At 37.4% G+C, this 17,000-nt stretch overlaps 1 protein-coding gene across 1 annotated transcript in view; it reads right to left on the bottom strand.

Moving 5' to 3' along the window:
• limk2 (LIM domain kinase 2) overlaps positions 1-17,000 on the bottom strand; it is a 39,411-nt gene that overhangs the window by 12,255 nt on the left and 10,156 nt on the right. Inside the window, exons 3-10 of the mRNA XM_056457548.1 lie at positions 14,691-14,826; positions 6,578-6,687; positions 4,782-4,973; positions 4,305-4,410; positions 2,263-2,477; positions 1,960-2,146; positions 582-668; positions 201-332 (exon numbers count right to left, since the gene is read on the bottom strand). Coding sequence (XP_056313523.1) covers positions 201-332; positions 582-668; positions 1,960-2,146; positions 2,263-2,477; positions 4,305-4,410; positions 4,782-4,973; positions 6,578-6,687; positions 14,691-14,826 — 1,165 coding nt within the window. The remainder of the gene's footprint in view (positions 1-200; positions 333-581; positions 669-1,959; positions 2,147-2,262; positions 2,478-4,304; positions 4,411-4,781; positions 4,974-6,577; positions 6,688-14,690; positions 14,827-17,000) is intronic.

The raw sequence follows: 17,000 nt of genomic DNA, 5'->3' as shown, positions 1-17,000 counted from the left end.
ACACAACTGCATTTCTCCCTCTCATTTTACTGACTGTTTACGTTTTCCAGCCCCTATTCCCTGTCCCTCTCTACTCCTCCATGCAAAGTTCATCTCAGGTGAACAGAGACTGTGACAGACTAAAACACTAACAGATGATCTACAGCCATTCCTCGAAGCAAGAGGAAAGGGAAAAAATAGATTTTAAAACCAGGACGCACTGTATCACGGATGAAATCCTTCAGAGTGCCTCCCTCAATGAACTCCGTTATCAGATTAAGACGCTTGTCCTTGTACAAAACCCCGATGAACTTCAAAACGTGTGAGTGATCAAGACTTCTCATCACTTTTACCTGGAAGAGAAAGAGAGAGAAACAAAGATGATTCATACTAAATACAGACTGGATAAATCTAGGACTAAGTCTCTTTTCCTCTGAAGAAATAAGGCAAATGCTACAGCAAAATTGTATCCCGGCGCCACATGGATCTGTTTTATCTGCTGTTTAAATCACACTCCGATACTGACCCAGAGCACACAACAAAGGGATTGGAGGATATGGAGAGGTAAAGGAAAAATTTAAGAGGTAATCGGATGATCTTACCTCCTTTAGGAACGTTTTCTGTGTCTCTTCATCACAGCGGATCAGCTCTTTCATGACCATCACCTCACCTGTGGCTTTATGGGTAACCTATAGGATATATTTTTTAAAGTTTAGGAAATTTTAATCCAGTTCTTTACAAATATTGATACCAGATAGTTCAGGGTTCTCGGAAGTCTGCGTTCTAGTGCCAGTTGTCAAAGAAACTATGGAACACTTTATTAGGTACACCTTACTAGCCCTGGGTTGGACCACCTTTTGCCTTCAGAACTGCATTAATCCTTCGTGGCAGAGATTCAGCAAGGTACTGAAAATATTTCTCAGACATTTTGGTCCATATTGACATAACATCACACAGTTGCTGCAGATTTGTCAGCTGCACATCCAGGATGCAAATCTCCCGTTCGACCACTTCCCAAAGGTTGAGATCTGGTGACTGTGTAGGCCATTTGAGTTCAGTGAACTCATTGTCATGTTCTAGGAACCAGTCTGTGATGATTCGCACTTTAAGACATGGCGCATTATCATACTGAATGTAGTCATCAGAAGATAGGTACGCTGTGGTCATAAAGTCATGGACATGGTCAGCAACAATACTCAGGTAGGCTGTGTCGTTGACACAATGTTCAATTGGTACTAATGGGCCCAAAGTGTGCCAAGAAAATATCCCCCACACCATTACACTACCACCACTTGCCTGAACCACTGATACAAGGCAGGATGGATCCATGCTGTCATGTTGTTGACGCCAAATTCTGACCCTATCATCTAATTGTTGCAGCAGAAATCGAGACTCATCAGACCAGGCAACGTTTTTCCAATCTTCTATTGTCCAATTTGGTGTGCCTGTGCGATCTGTACCCTAAGTTTCCTGTTCTTAGCTGACAGAAGTGCCACTCAGTGTGGTCTTCTGCTGCTGTAGCCCATCCGCCTCAAGGTTTGGTGTCTTGTGTGTTCAGTTGTAACGAGTGGTTATTTGAGTTACTGTTGCCTTTCTATCAGCTGGAACCCGTCTGGCCATTTTCCTCTGACCTCTGGCATCAACAAGGCATTTGCGCCCACAGAACTGCCGCTCACTGGATATTTTCTCTTTTTTTAGACCATTCTCTGTAAACCCTAGAGATGGATCTGCTTGAAAATCCCAGTAGATCAGCAGTTTCTAAAATACAGGTGTACCTAATAAAGTAGCCAGTGAGTGTAGTTTCATTATTGTTCATGTACAGCAAAATATACAGACCAATGATTGGACTAATCAAACTAATTATGAGACTCCAAGTAATTCTGAAATGCAGTTAAAAAGCACTAGATATTTGGAAACCAGTGATGACATACACACTGCATTACACAGAAAATGAGCAACAGTTGTTAGAAATATGCACACCTTAATAGCCTGTCCAAAGAAGCCTTTGCCAAGGATTTCTCCATGGATGAGGTCACAGGGACGGAAGATGCGGTGGGAGCAGCTTGAAGGAGAGCGGAGAGATTCAGAGCGACCGATATCTCGAGTCAGAACTGGAGGGTCCTTGGGAGATGAAGAGACTGGAGACTTGCAGATGCTGTTGCTACGTCTACAACAAACCAGTTTAAAAAATGAACAGGTCAACAAGAAAGTGATGTATTTATTTTGCTCCACGTTTATATGTACAAGTTTTGAATGCTAAACCCACACAGAAGGGTTGGTTACCTGAGGGACCTCCTCTTTAATGTCCCATTGTCCACTGTGTCACTCCGCTCAATCTCAGCATCTCCTGGTGAGGAGAGACGCATACGGGACACTACAGGGACACCCAGCTGATTGCGGGGAGAGCCCAGACGGAGTCGGTCCAGACGCTGTCTGACTGGATCATATTCCATCAGCAGCTGCAGTGTCTGACTGGTTCGATGGATGAGATCCTCCACCTTGAACAACCAATAAAAAAATTCAGAAAGTCACAACACTTTCTGCTTGTTTTTGATAAGCGCCACAACAATACAAGCTAGAGGACAGTGTTAAATCATGAAACATCAACAATGAGCACAAATTCTGTTCACATAGATAACATTGATTTTTTTTCTTTTTTCTTCCAGTTAAAGCTGGTGCCACACAAAAGCTCTGAAGTTGCAAAGGATAAGCCTTTACTATGAACAGAATTTAAGGTTATGAAATACAGAGGAACAATAGAGTGCTTTTAAGATTCAGTATTATCAGGCAGATGTATCTGGATATCCAGTAATGAAGATATCAAACAGCTTTCTGTAATTGTGCACGTGTTCCATTTCAGGACGTTTTTTTTTTCTCTCAGCATTTTCCATTTTTAGGATTATGGGACTTCAGGCTGCTCATTACAGCGGGCAGACTGCTGCCAAAGAAAGTCAGTCCAAAACCTCTATGTATGTGATTAAATTAAAGCACAAATCCCTGAAAGAAACAGAAGTGAAGGAGAGGAATTCAGACGTTAAGGAGTGATGGTGGGAAAATGAAATCACATTTACAAATGCATGATGAGAATGCAAAGCATTTACACAGAAGTTGACAAGTCACTTTTGAACAAAAGTATACATGTGCACACCTCCCAGCACAGGTATGCATTACAAAGTTAAACTTATGCTTGAGTACATGGATACCCCTGATACCATGCTTTTAGAACAAAACTAATGACACTGGTCTGAAATCAGTTTTATTTGTAACATTATAACATTTTTATACTTCTGATATTCTGAGGTATAGAAACAAATAGTTTGTTTCGGTAAAACATTAGATGAGAGAATGTGACGTTTCGGAGTCACAGCATGCAGCTCTTCAGTACCTGCTGTTGCTTAGAAAAATAGAGCTATCAATGATTTGTTGATCTTTGGAACATACTGAGTCTTTCCTTAACTTTAGTTACCGTGTGCATGAAAAGCTGTTCATGTTGCTCTCTACTCCAGTGCTGCAATCTGACAGACACACAGACGAATGTAACATGATTTAGAAACTCTTGCAAGTTAAAATAAAATCCTTTTAATGCAACACTATATGCATCTATCCAATGATCATTAGACGTTATAATGGGAACAAATCATCTTGTTTACATTTGAATGGTGAATTAAGCGACTGAAGAATGACTGGCAAGCTCAGCGGAGGGAAGTGCTGATGTGAAATTGAATTTAACCACTCGAATATTCATTTGTACCTCACATTAACTATCAGATTACTTCATGAATGATGCTTTTATAATTTCTTTATGGCTTGTTGTTATGCTTTACAATATCACAGAATAATATATCCTTCTTGATGATACCCGATATGGCAAAAAAAAGTGGTATCGAAGCTGAAATCTGATCTGAGTATTAGCTTGGAGCATCCCTACTTGGCTACTTATTTTTATTCATACTAAAACTATATATGTATTGCTTTCGTAGCATTAACACACCTAACTTCAATTTGACAAAACATTACAGGAGCATGTCAACGAAGTTAGCAACGTGTCATATGGCTTATGCAAAAAAAAAACACATCAAAGTCATCTAACAAACACAGCCTGTTCTAGGGAGTATTGTAAATTCAGTGCACGACCCAAACGCAATTACCACGGTATGAAAGGAGTGTCACTGTATGTGCTGGGACAAGCTATGGTATGAGTTTATAGTTTATAAACACTTACAATGCCGTTCCTCAGTATTATCATACTGCTTCAACACGTACCCACTGGCACGATTTCACCTTACAGCAAAAGCAACTTAAGTTGTGGTTAAAAGGGAAAGTACCTCTTCCTCCATCAGAGATGTCACTGGGAGTCCATTGATCTCCAGGATTCTGTCCCCAACATGGATAGCGTTCCGAACCTCAGGACTAATATGCATCCCTCTGACCCTGTAAGGATAGGATTTTGGGAGATTTGCATCATAAGAAGGCTGGTTAAGAATGAAGAGATAAATCTCATCACTTTTTTTATTATGGTTTCGGTTTTGAAAAACACAAAAACAGTGTCATGTCTGTGCCCTTCATCTAAAACGAGCAGTCGTATCACCACAGTTATGCAACACATTCCATGTGGCATTAACAGTGTCGTGGGGTGTGGTGGCATTGTGGTGAATCTGTGAGGTGATAAATAACTTCAGCAAGCAGCTATTATTCCAAATGTTTATTCAGTAATATGACTACTAGCTAAACCAGGACTCAAATGAAGATCTCTAGCAAGGGATCAAGTGTTTTACATGTTGATTCTGAATGTCTTCACTTACTCCTTAACCTGAACGCTGGCAGTGGCACTGGTGCAGTCTCTAATCACGCTGACAGAGAAGCCTCTTTTGCCATTGGTGGCAGCAGGCATGGACACCAGAGTCACTGTGTGGGGGAGCAGGTCTGAAGGAGAGTCAGCCAAACTCCGCTTCTCCAAAACTGGTGTCAGGACCACCTGCTTGTAGCATTTACCACTGGATGTAGGAAAAATAAGAGAGAGAAATAGTGAGAAGTTGATGAGCCTCTCAGAAGAGTTCAGGACAAGACCTGACAAGTACAAGACATGTTATGAAACTGTGCTTTTACTGGAAACAACAAATGATGATACACAACAGATTATGAACTATGAAGCATGCAGTGACATTTCATATATATATGAAATTATAAAAACTTTACCTGTATGATCCAGATCTAACATTCACAAATTTATACACACACATACAATTTTAAATGTACTTTTAAAGATGTTTAATACAAATGATTTTCATAGATGGTCTTCAATTACTGTTATTGTTTCTTCAAATTTGTACAATTTTAGTTTAAACTGTGTATATAAAACTATTCTTATGTCAAATAATGTATTAAAATTAATTTATGAACAACTTATAAATATGATGGCTCAGTAGTGCATAAAATCTACATTATCAAATCGCCAATGCAGTTTGTTGCTAAAATTAGGATAAGATGTCTCAAACTTTGTCATTAAGTTTTTTTTTTATAGGAGATGCCCACCTATCATTGAAAAATAATAACAAATAAATACATTTACCTGATTACCTACAGTTATCTGACTAACCAAGTAAAAAATGTGCACAGTGTAGTTTCACTCAAAAGTTCACACATGTTTCATACAATATTTTATATAACATGTTTGCCTGTTATTAACAAATTATTAACCAAGACTTAATAAAGTATTAATTTGCTGATTATTATTAGTTAGTAAGATTGTTGGGTTTAGGTATTGGATAGGATTAGGCATGTAGAATAAGATCATACTCTCCAAGTACTAATAAACCGACAACATCTTTAAAAAAAAGCAGGTGATATGCCCCTAGTTACTTAAATTTCTACTTAAACTACAGTGTTATTTAGATTTGTTATTCAAATGATCAAAAATCATCTCTGCAATGTTATCCTGTTGAGCCTTATAAATGGTATCTGAGGCAGTAGCTACATAATGAGATTGAATACTTTAATTAAAAATCAGTGATTCCAAATGGTTACAGCAAGAGTGACCAACCTTAAATAATTGGATAGATGCACCTATTAAGATCTATACAATCTATACACTTCTGTAGTCTACTTAAAGAAGGATATATTCCTGGGAAAATGGAGGAAATATATATATATAATATATATATATATAGTATTGTGTGTTCTCACCATGTGTATAATGAAGATGTTCATTTGAGATCATCCTGGAAGGAATTATATTATGACATGCGTTTTCACCCGGTATGTAAATAGTGCTTTATTTTTTTTTTTTATTTCTTTCCTTTTTTTTTTGTATATCACTTAAGGTCACATAATAAGATTCAAATGTATCTTGAAATGTTGTATGATTGTACTCCATTGAGTGCTCACAATAAACATAAACAAAATAAAAAAAATTAAAAAATGTGTGATCATAGTATTTAAAACTAGGACAAACATTTACATTTTTTAGTGATTTGTCAGGACACACCTCTCAAAACTGGGACATCTTCTAGTCACCCTAGCTAAGATATCTAAAGTCAACAGAGCAATCATCACTATAATTGGTACGACATACAGAATGGAGGACTATAAAGTAACTTACCAGTAAAGTTTTGTACGTTCCACTAAGGCATAGGTGTCTCTATCTTCAATCACCACCCTGCAGCTCAAACACACGAAGCATTCGGGGTGGTATTTATAGTCTCCTGCCACCTGAAACACACAAATGGCCCCGTTCAGATTAGATCACTGCCGTACAGTCTGATGACTTCAGTTCAAAAGCCCACACTGGACATTCCAAAAGAAAATCCTCAGTGCCAGGAACACCAGCCTTGATCGATATCCAAGAAAGTCTTTCTGGAATTCTCCTGTGCACTCTTGTGTATTCTTGGTGCTATCTCTGCCAAGCCCAGGCGTGGTGGATCATGCTTTCATTGTGCTTCATCTGCTTTGTGTCGATGTACTGTCTTGGATGAGTCTGCGTTCTTTAGCAGTGAGGTGGGTGTGTGTTGTCTTTTTCTGTAACACCTGCAAGTGTCTGGGCCTGCCTGTTATCTGAAGTGACATACGGCCACCGCCCCCTTCCTATACGCATAATCCTATGCCCTTAGACAACCCCTCAGTTGTGTCAATCGTTGTTTAAGACCACCTACCTCTATCCAATGCTTTCGCTTTGATGGCCCCTACCATAAACGATAGAAAATGTAAAATGACATAAACGCAAGTTTGCATGAATCACATTAAAACAAACATATGCATGAATTTAACACCCAAACAACTATTGAACCAGTGAACTATATGCCAGTTCTCTTTCTTTGCCTACATAATACAAACTACTATTTAAAAAGACTACCGAAGCTAATGTATTCCCCTTAAAGATGCAGTAGGTGATTGTCCTCCGAAACATTTTTGTTGTGCTGGTAAAAAGTCTCTTCACTTTCCAATAGTACCAATTAAAGATGCTGTATGAAAGTTTTTGACTCGTATTTCGTTCATTCATATAGAAAGGCTCTGAAAGCATGCATCCGTGACCAAAATGCAACCTCCGGTGGACAGTAGCAGACTTCGAAACAAGACGCAGATTCAGAGTTTCACGTGAGGTTATTATTAGCAAATGATATAAATATTACGAATGTAAACATTAGGTGAGCAGGTTACATTTGTAACTGCGTGTCCTAACATCACGCTTCGTGACGAGATATGCAGTGATGAGCAATTTGCACCAGACAAAACATGACAGAAATTTAAATACAGCCATTCAAAAGCACAGAATGTGCACTCACTCAAGAAATGGTAAGGTTTAAAATCTATGTAATACATATTAAACCTTTTTAACATTATTAAATGTAGATGCTGAATCACTGATATGTGTTGGTTTACACTGAGTTACAGTTCTAAAGTTAAATTTCAAAAGGTTTATTTTATTTTCAAGGTCTGAGGTGAATTCTGCTGCTGCTTTCAGTAGTATGGCAATAAATGTCATGTAAAATGGCATTCATACTCGCATTGTTAGCATTTAACACTGAATAAAGCATGTGAGGTTTACCTGAGGTGATCATTGTCATAGTTTTCTGTTGTTCACCTGTTAGAAATAGAAGCAGTTTCTAATATATCAATTCAAGGTGTTGGTTAGGACAAAAACTCCTTTTAATACGGAAAGTATTCCTTCTATCGGGTGCCATTGCCTTAATTTAGAAAACTGTTTAAATCACTCGCTCCTGTCCTCAATCTGGCAACCCGAGCTTGCATTTGTTTTTTTATCCAGGAGTGCAATACCTAGTTCAACCACTGGGCGTCGAACTTACATACTGCACCTTTAAACTAAATGATCTAAATGTATTTATGTATTTTTAAATTCTGGGTAAGGCATAAGACTAAAAAATGTTGGTCTAATTAAAAATTGTCTGGCCTACAAACAACTATTACGACAGGCATCTCAAACTGTCATCAAATTTAAAAGTGCATTTCTGCGCAGCCTCTTTACGCAGATAGATACGTACACATGAAGCATGGCCACTTACAGCTGACAGAGAGAGACATCAGGCAAACTCTGCATCAACCTGACCTTATTTCTGGAAGTCCTATGAGGCCTTGTATCCATGAAAAGAAAGATTTGTCTAAGAGTATTACTTTTAGACAAATATGTTTTAAAACTATTTTAGCCACGCAAAGCTTATGTTGATTGTGTTCTTTTTTATGAATGGGTTGCCCACTAAAGCTAAGCAGGGCTGCGCCCAATCAGTACCTGGATGGGAGACCACATGGGAAAGCTAGGTTGCTGCTTGAAGTGGTGTTAGTGAGACCAGCAGGGAGCACTCAACCTGCGGTCTGTGTGGGTCCTAATGTCCCAGTATATTGATGGGGACTCTATACTGCTCAGTTATCATCATCTTTTGGATGAGACGTTAAACCGAGGTCCTGGCTCTCTGTGGTAACTAAAAATCCCAGGATGTCCTTCGAAAAAGAGTAGGGGTTTAACCCCTGCATCCTTGTCAAATTTGCCCACTGGACTATGTTCATCATGGCCTCCTAACCATCCCCATATCATAATTGGCTTCATCGCTCTGTCTCCTCTCCATCAATCAGCTGGTGTGTGGTGTGCGGTCTGGCGCAATATGGCTGCCATCATGTCACACTGGTGCAGACTGGTGGTGGATGAGGAGATTCCCCCAAACATGTGTAAAGTGCTTTGAGTGTCCAGAAAAGCACTATATAAATGTAAAGAATTACTATTATTATTGTTATTATGCACAGAGGTGTTTTTTAGCCACTGAAAATGTCCGGCAAAATTAGCATTCGTTTAAGTGTAAAAAGAGATTAAAACAAGCAACGCACGAGGATCAGCGAGCACAACTGAAAATGAAGTCACTCGTTGTCTTGGTATGCAAGTATAATGTAAAAAGATGACAGGGTATTTCTGTTTTTAGCACTTATTTTTTTTCTGATCAGATTTTTATTTAGTTGAATAACAAGACAGAAGTAAATCGTGCTCTTCTGCCTAACCAGCTTTACTGAGGTGAAGTTTGATTTAAATTCGCACATTCGTTCATTTTGAAAATCGACAAACTGTTGCGCTCCCACTCCAACCTTACTTTGAATATTGGGTCTGAAATAGCATGTAGGTATAACTTCAAAACAACATTAGCACTGTTTCATTGACTGTAAACAATGTTATATTTTATAGTCATTGACTGATTATATGGTTTCACTATTTAGAATTTGCAAATAATACTTTTCTGAAAATATATTATTAAGGAGAAATCTAAATGTGCGAATATATAAAACCAACTTTACCCAAATGCCAGTTTTGGGAGAATACAATTCCTGCACCCGCTGACCTGTCAACTACGCTGGACAAAGTGCGTGTCTCCATAGAGTTTTCTAACTGCGGCGAATGACATGATTTACTGTTATATAAGGTTGTCTATCGGCATCAGCGTTTGTGCATTCATGACTTAAGGAGGCAAGGCTTTGGATGGCAGGGGAGGGACGTCAATTTCTAAGCTATTATGTTGACGCTAGCATTCTGGCAGATCACCTACTGCACCTTTAAGAAACATTTTAAAAATTGCTAAATATTTGATAATGCTAATATATGATCAATACTTTTCACACCCGAGGGTGTCCACAAAAGAAAGCCTTATGAGATTTAGTTAAAGGGATAGGGTGAAAGTAAGTAGAAGTCAAACAAGAACATGCTGAGTTAATGATGACAATGATCTATCGCTTTAACTTGTAGGAGTTTGTTTACGCAAAATAAGTCAAATGTAAATCACCACACTGTACCAGATAGGTTTGGTGCTGTGACCAAATTTTTTCAAATGACAAGTACCAAAGAGAGTCTGCACTCAATAATTCATTAAATAAATCACAGGAGAAAACTGACGAAGGCACACAGTCGAAACACGTTCTTTTCTTTTTTTTCTTTTTTTTTTTTAAATAAATTATTAAGTGCAGACCTTCTTTGGTAATTACCCCAAATAAAATACATAAACATTTTTACTAAACACTATTGTTTGTAGCTTTCCTCCCCTAGTACACACAGTTCGCAGTACTTCATTTAAACAGTACGACAATGGCACACACACTCATGTTAACTCAATATAAAAATAGCTGCCAATCAGCAAGGGTTATGAAACAGCAGCAGACGTTTATTCTCTTATTTTGAATGGAAAATTATTTACCCAATAACCCTCTGGCTCTTCATTTCAGTCGGGTTGAATGGAGAAAGTATGAGGTCACGCTGAGGTTTTATTTAATGTGAACCACAAAAGACAGATTAGCAGTTATGTTTACCGAGCTGTGAATCAACGGTCCCGGGGTTTGACTAACCAAATTCTTGAGTAATTTTCTCTGCTGGGTAAGCCACACCTCCTCGTGTAGACTAAAGATTTCAACAATCAAAGTTTAGAACTGGCAGACAGGCAATTAGAGGATTTTATGTCTACTTGGATTTGGTCTGGCTGTACTTTCTACCATGACAAAAATAATACTAATATATGATTTAGATATATATATATATATATATATATATATATATATTGCATATAAAATAACAACTGACTGTCTCATGAAAAGTTCATGGGGGAACTATGGGGGTGACGCAAGTAAATTTTTACTGTCTACATTTACAATGCTTTGCTTTAGGGCAGTTAGTTGAACTACTTGACACTTGGTTCAACCTGTGAGTAAGCATGATGTCTTAAACTGGATTCGCGCTTACATGATTCATAAACATCATTCCTGCCTGTATTTAACAGCAGAGTGTGAATGCATGTGAGAAAGCCTGTTTCCCAGCACTACACTGTAAAAGAGCCACCCCTCCCTAAGGACTCAAGGAGTCACATCACCACAATGAAGTAAACACAGATTTTCAAAACTACATCTAATTTAGTCAGTTCATTACTTGAACTTGAAATCAACGTGCCAAAACATCAGTTTAAATAGAATGCAATGAATGCCAACTCCAAGATGAAGCAAAAAAGGGGGAAAAGGAGAGAAGGAAGTGAACTGAACAATGAGGAACTATCCAGCCGCCAAAGAAAAGAATTTTCATTGTCATGGATGATCTATGAACAAATACACAAACACACTCAGACAAGCACTTCAGCGGTGAGGATGTGATTCCTTCTCCCTGTCTGTCTTTCAGAGGTTGACACCCTGCTGCTTGTGCGTCTGAGCCCACAACTGGCAGCGCACCCCAACCAAAATACTTGCCATTCGTCAATCCGAGCCCAAACAGAAAAGGTCCATTATAAGTTTTGCTTGCTGGCAGATTCCCGACCTTTCTCCCCATTTCTCCCTTTAGGCCATTTTCAAATGACTTTTTTTTTTCTTGTGAACCGTGATTTGTTTACGTTAGAGATGGATTTGTAGGTCTCCCTCACATTGATGGGACTTCCATTAGTGCTTATGATTACAAAGCTCCTCATTGAAGCCCATGCAAAGGCATTCCAGACGCATGATGAAACAACACACAACACTGAGGCCATTCCAGCCTTCAGATCGCAGTCACACTGCTCACAGGAATGAGATCATTTATAACAGTCAGCAATAACAGCTCGTCTGAAACCAGACAGATTACTAAAGCTATGGCTCAAGTTTTTCTTTCTAGAGACACACAAGAAAACTAAGATCTAAAATAATATTACTAATAATAACTAAATACTAAAATTAAACGCACACATACACACTTCTATATGGTTTACAAGAACTCTCTATAGTTGAATTCTGTGTTGGGGAAAGTTACTTTTGAAAGTAGTGCATTACAATATTAAGTCACTCCCCAAAAAAGTAACTAATTGCGTAACTTAGTTTCTTTTAATGGAAAGTAATGCATTATATTACTTTTGTCTTTTTTATTAACTGCCTGAGGTTTGATCTATTTCAGAACTTGCAGGTGTTTTTTCTCCGGCCTGCCATTGTTTCTGTTGCTCACTGTCTGTACTGATGATGGCCGATTCGCAAATGAATCGCTTGTTATTAACCAGATCTTCTAAGAATGAAGTTGGTTTTGAATGGTTTGCGAAATGGCAATTTTGAATGTCAAAAGACCTCTAAGGATGCTTTCACACCTGTGGTTCAGTTCATTTGATCCGGACCAAGGGCAACAAATGATACATTGTAGCATTTCTCTGCGTTTTGAGTCCTTTTCACACCACACTGATTGCTTTGGTCTGAACCAGTTGAATAGAACTAAAATGCAGTTATGTGACAAAATCAACATCACTCATTGGCCAGATGTTATTGAACGCATTTCCTAAACTGCTTTTCAATTGGTCAGAATTAGCATGCGGGAAAATGCCAATGGAACTCCCGCAAGTAAACAAACCGGCAGACACAAAATGTCGCTGCACTGGCTGATTGTATCCTTGGTCATAGTATACTATATAGTTTGTATAGATCACTTTAGACAAGCTATACATTTTGAGTATGAAGCGTGTCTGTGGCTGGAAAACAATGTTTTAATGCATTGCAATCGGCGAAGGCATTAGGAGGCAGCGACATGGTCATCTTCCGGAAATGCCAACAATCCATCAGGTAATGTTTATCCCCCCCCTCTCTCTCTCTCAGTTTAAAACTGTTGGTAAAGCACTGTCAACAAGTATTTTTCCTCCAAACCCCATAAGACGGGACAGCGCATTGGACTACAGCAGCTGGATTAGTCCAAAAGGCACAGTACTTTTTGCGGTTGGGTCTATTTTAGTTCAGATCATGTTCTCACCACAAACAAACCGCTCCAGGGTTTATTTGTACACTTTTTGGTCCACTTTTGGTGCGCATTCGAGTGCGATTGCTACATTCCCACCTGCCCAAATGAACCGCACCAAGAGGGAAAATGAACTCTAGTACGATTATAATGCAGTTGTGAAAGCACCCTAGGTATGATTTTAAGTGTTTTGAAATATGAGGACACTAGGCACGTCCTCATAAACCTCCTTAAAACACTGCAAAAAATACTTTTCTTCAATTGTTTTTATTCCAGTCCAAATATTTGAAATTTTTTAAATCCAGAAGCGTTTTCCTTAAAACAAGCAAAGTAATCTTATGTCAAAAGGAAAAACAAGATTTTGCTTACCACATTGACAGATTAATTTGCTTGTTGGAAAAACTCGCTCAATTCAGGTATATTCATTCTTAAAACAAGACTATTTTTTTTTTTTGTTGGGAAAATGCTTCTTATTTAAGGATTGTTAGATATTTGGACTAGAAACAAGAACAAAAAAACAAAGAAAATCCTTTTTTGCAGAGTACAATCAATATTCAATTTAGTGTCCTTGTAAACCACACAATCCTGTACAAACACAGAGACACACAATATTAAGAGAATGTTACTGCTGTTGGTTTTATGAAAGCCGTACCAAAAAGAACAATGTTGCTGTGAAATGAATTGAAATAACAGATGTATTGCAACATTACGTCTCTTTGGATGAGAAATAGATTATTAAATAAAAACTGTCATATTTGATGTAATTCTCAAATATAATAATAATGTTTGTGATGTCTAAGGGCTAAAGACATTTGAAGTTAGTAGATGTTTAAAGTCTGTGTTGCTATATTTGATTTAAAATATTTGCGCAAATGGATTCGTTTCAAGCAACCTTTTGTCCTCAGCTTCAATATATTAACTTCAACTGACTTTTATATCAATACTGATATTTGTGAATGTAATTTCTGTGGTAAACCATCCCATTAAGGCTGCAAGATCAATCGGTGACATCTCAGCATGAGGTCTGATGACTTTGGAAAATCATCCCTTTGGTTTGGAACAAACATAGCAGGGCTTTGGGCATTTATGAGACACCTTCAAATTTAGGCTTACAGATTTGTGATGGGGGGGGGGGTGCATTGCTGATGTAAAAACTTCAAAAATACTTTGAGTGTTTGATACATTTTTCTGCCACAAGCACCCTGTTCACATTAGGAGTGGAAAAGAGAAGCATCCTTTACCTTATCACTGACCTCTTCAGTACTATGAAAAACATCTGCATTTATTGACTTTGCCTGTCTTCATTCAACTCTCGTTTCATCTGTGTAAATATTTACCAAATGAGACAATGGCATTTTATCTAAGTGGTTCTTGCACAGGTTAGCATTTGACTTGTGAAATCTTCTCAAGACCTTTTGACTGATAGCCAGTTTCTTTATTGTCTGTTTTTCCCCCTGAAAAACTAACACACCAGGCAGTTCAAACAAGTTCACATGGCTTTCCTTACCATGGCAGGTCCCGTCATAAGCAGTGAGCAGCCATGACACAATTCCCCAAACTTCTCGCAGTAGTGTTTGTGACAGAACAGCCTCCCCTCTTTCTCAAAGTACCAGTTTGTCAGGAGATCAAAGCAGACCGAACACCTGGAAGAAAAAGAATGGAAAAAGTCTGTAAGTGAAACATTCTGTTTGCAGACATTCCCTTGAGCAACTAATCTGAAATCAGCTTTTTAGGAGTGAGGAGAAACCTGAGTGACTGAAATATTTAGCTAGTGAGGATTGCTTAGTTGGGCCATAAACAGTACCAAAGCATGTGGCTACTTTCAGTGTTTGGCAAGCTCATCAAGTCCTTTGAATTTCACTAGTGTTGATTTAAAAACATAATTTACTCTTCGTCATTTTCTTTCTTCTGTGGAAGAATGTTTGATGCTTTGTTGTAATTTTAGAGCTTGACAGCTGCAAGAGTTGTCATTAAATACTTTTAGTACTGAAATTAAGCATATATTGAGGTTTGGAACAATATGAACACTGTGAAATTAGTACATTGTGAAAATCTTATAACAAAAAGTCAAGACCACAGATATTTATATGTTGATTTAACTTATTTTAAAAAGTTAATCAGGTTGCAACAATTATTTTCAGTTATGCAAAGTTTAACTTAATATTTTGAGTCAGTTTAATTGATATTATTTGAGATGACCTGAAAAGTTTCTTTGATTAAACAAAAAAAAAAATTAAGTCAGCAAGAATGTTTTTTAGTGTAAATTATTTTATTCTTTGGTGAACTTTTCCTTATGTTCCTTAAAAATAATAACAAAGGAAAGTAAAAACATGCTATTTAACGACTGCAGAACATAGACGGAACCAGTGGCTGAAGCGTCTGTTAGTAATTGTAGAAGGGCTTCTCAATGTATCACAAAATTATCATTGTATCGCAAAAACGGTATTTTCAATAAACGTATTGCAGACATAGGTAAGGTAAGTTTATTAATGGAGCACATTTCATACACAATGGTAATTCAAAGTGCTTTACATAATCAAGAATAAAAGAAACAAAAAAATGATTAAAATAATTAAATGATCAAACTGATAAAAACAGATTAAAATGTTTTAAAACCGGTTATAAAAGAATTAAAAAGAAAAGAAAGTTGTCGGACGTGGCACAGTGCTCATTCAGTAAAAGCAGATGTGTTTTAAGTCTTGATTTGAAATGTGCCTAATGTTGGAGCAGATCTGATCATTTCTGGAAGCTGATTCCTGCCATATGTGATAAATTACATTTATTTTATGCATTGACTGTATCTAAATTTGATCAGATGGGGCCTTCCTATCTTTAGCCCCACCTCCCCAGTAGTTGCTGTTCTGCTATTTGCTGGAGTGGCCCAAATGCGAACCCAGAGTTGAAAATAAACACTTTATACCCCCTGTTTCACAAACGAGGTTTAAGGCTTGTCAAGATTAAATTGCACGTTTGAGCTGTCTCAAATCAAAATAACTTGCGGTGAAATGTCTTGAAATACGTCAGTCTCATTTTTTTTGTCTCCAGGTGAACACCAGTAATATATTTTTCTAAGGCCATTTTTATAAATGTGGCTTAAATAGCCTAATTTAACTAAGGCCTAGTCCTGGCTTAATCTAAGCACTGTTTGTGAAACTGGGCCTTAATGCTTAGCATAACTGAGTACACTCCATTTAGAAAATAAAATCTTTATCCATTTCTCAGTGAATATAGGCAATGTATATTGGTGCATTTAAACAAAACAGATTTTTTAAACAGATATATTTATTAAAATACTATTCTAGTCACCAAACATGTTTAGAAATTGAAAGATAATAAAATTAAATTCAAGCTAAATATTGCAAAAAAAATTACAACCTACAAAATTAACAATTGTTCAATTTTTTTTTGCTTCTCTTGATTTTTCCTGTTTTTAAATTTGTATTTAATATTTTCTATAACAAATTTGGGTGTACTAGTTTTTGGACAGTTATCGTGAGATATTTTGTTAGCTCTAGATTTGGCTTCAGCACTGACTAATCTAATGTATATGCACAAATATAATATTGCATAGCTTCCTATTAAAAATATGAATTTAACAGATAGATTTGTGAGGGGTGTACTTATATATGCTGAGCACTATGTCGGGATAGCTAATAATAGCATTGTTCTAGGAATATGTTATATTGTAAGAAATATCATTATCGCAATACTTACGATCTATACATCTTTCCACTATCATGCAGTCCTAAACTGAAGATTAACAGTAGTACTTTTAAGACATATTTCATTGGTGTCCAAGGTAAATCCACAGCAGTGG

The sequence above is a fragment of the Danio aesculapii genome, chromosome 5, assembly GCF_903798145.1.
Source record: "Danio aesculapii chromosome 5, fDanAes4.1, whole genome shotgun sequence".
In the NCBI taxonomy this organism is placed as follows: Eukaryota; Metazoa; Chordata; class Actinopteri; order Cypriniformes; family Danionidae; genus Danio; species Danio aesculapii.
This window is presented reverse-complemented; position numbering and strand designations above follow the sequence as displayed.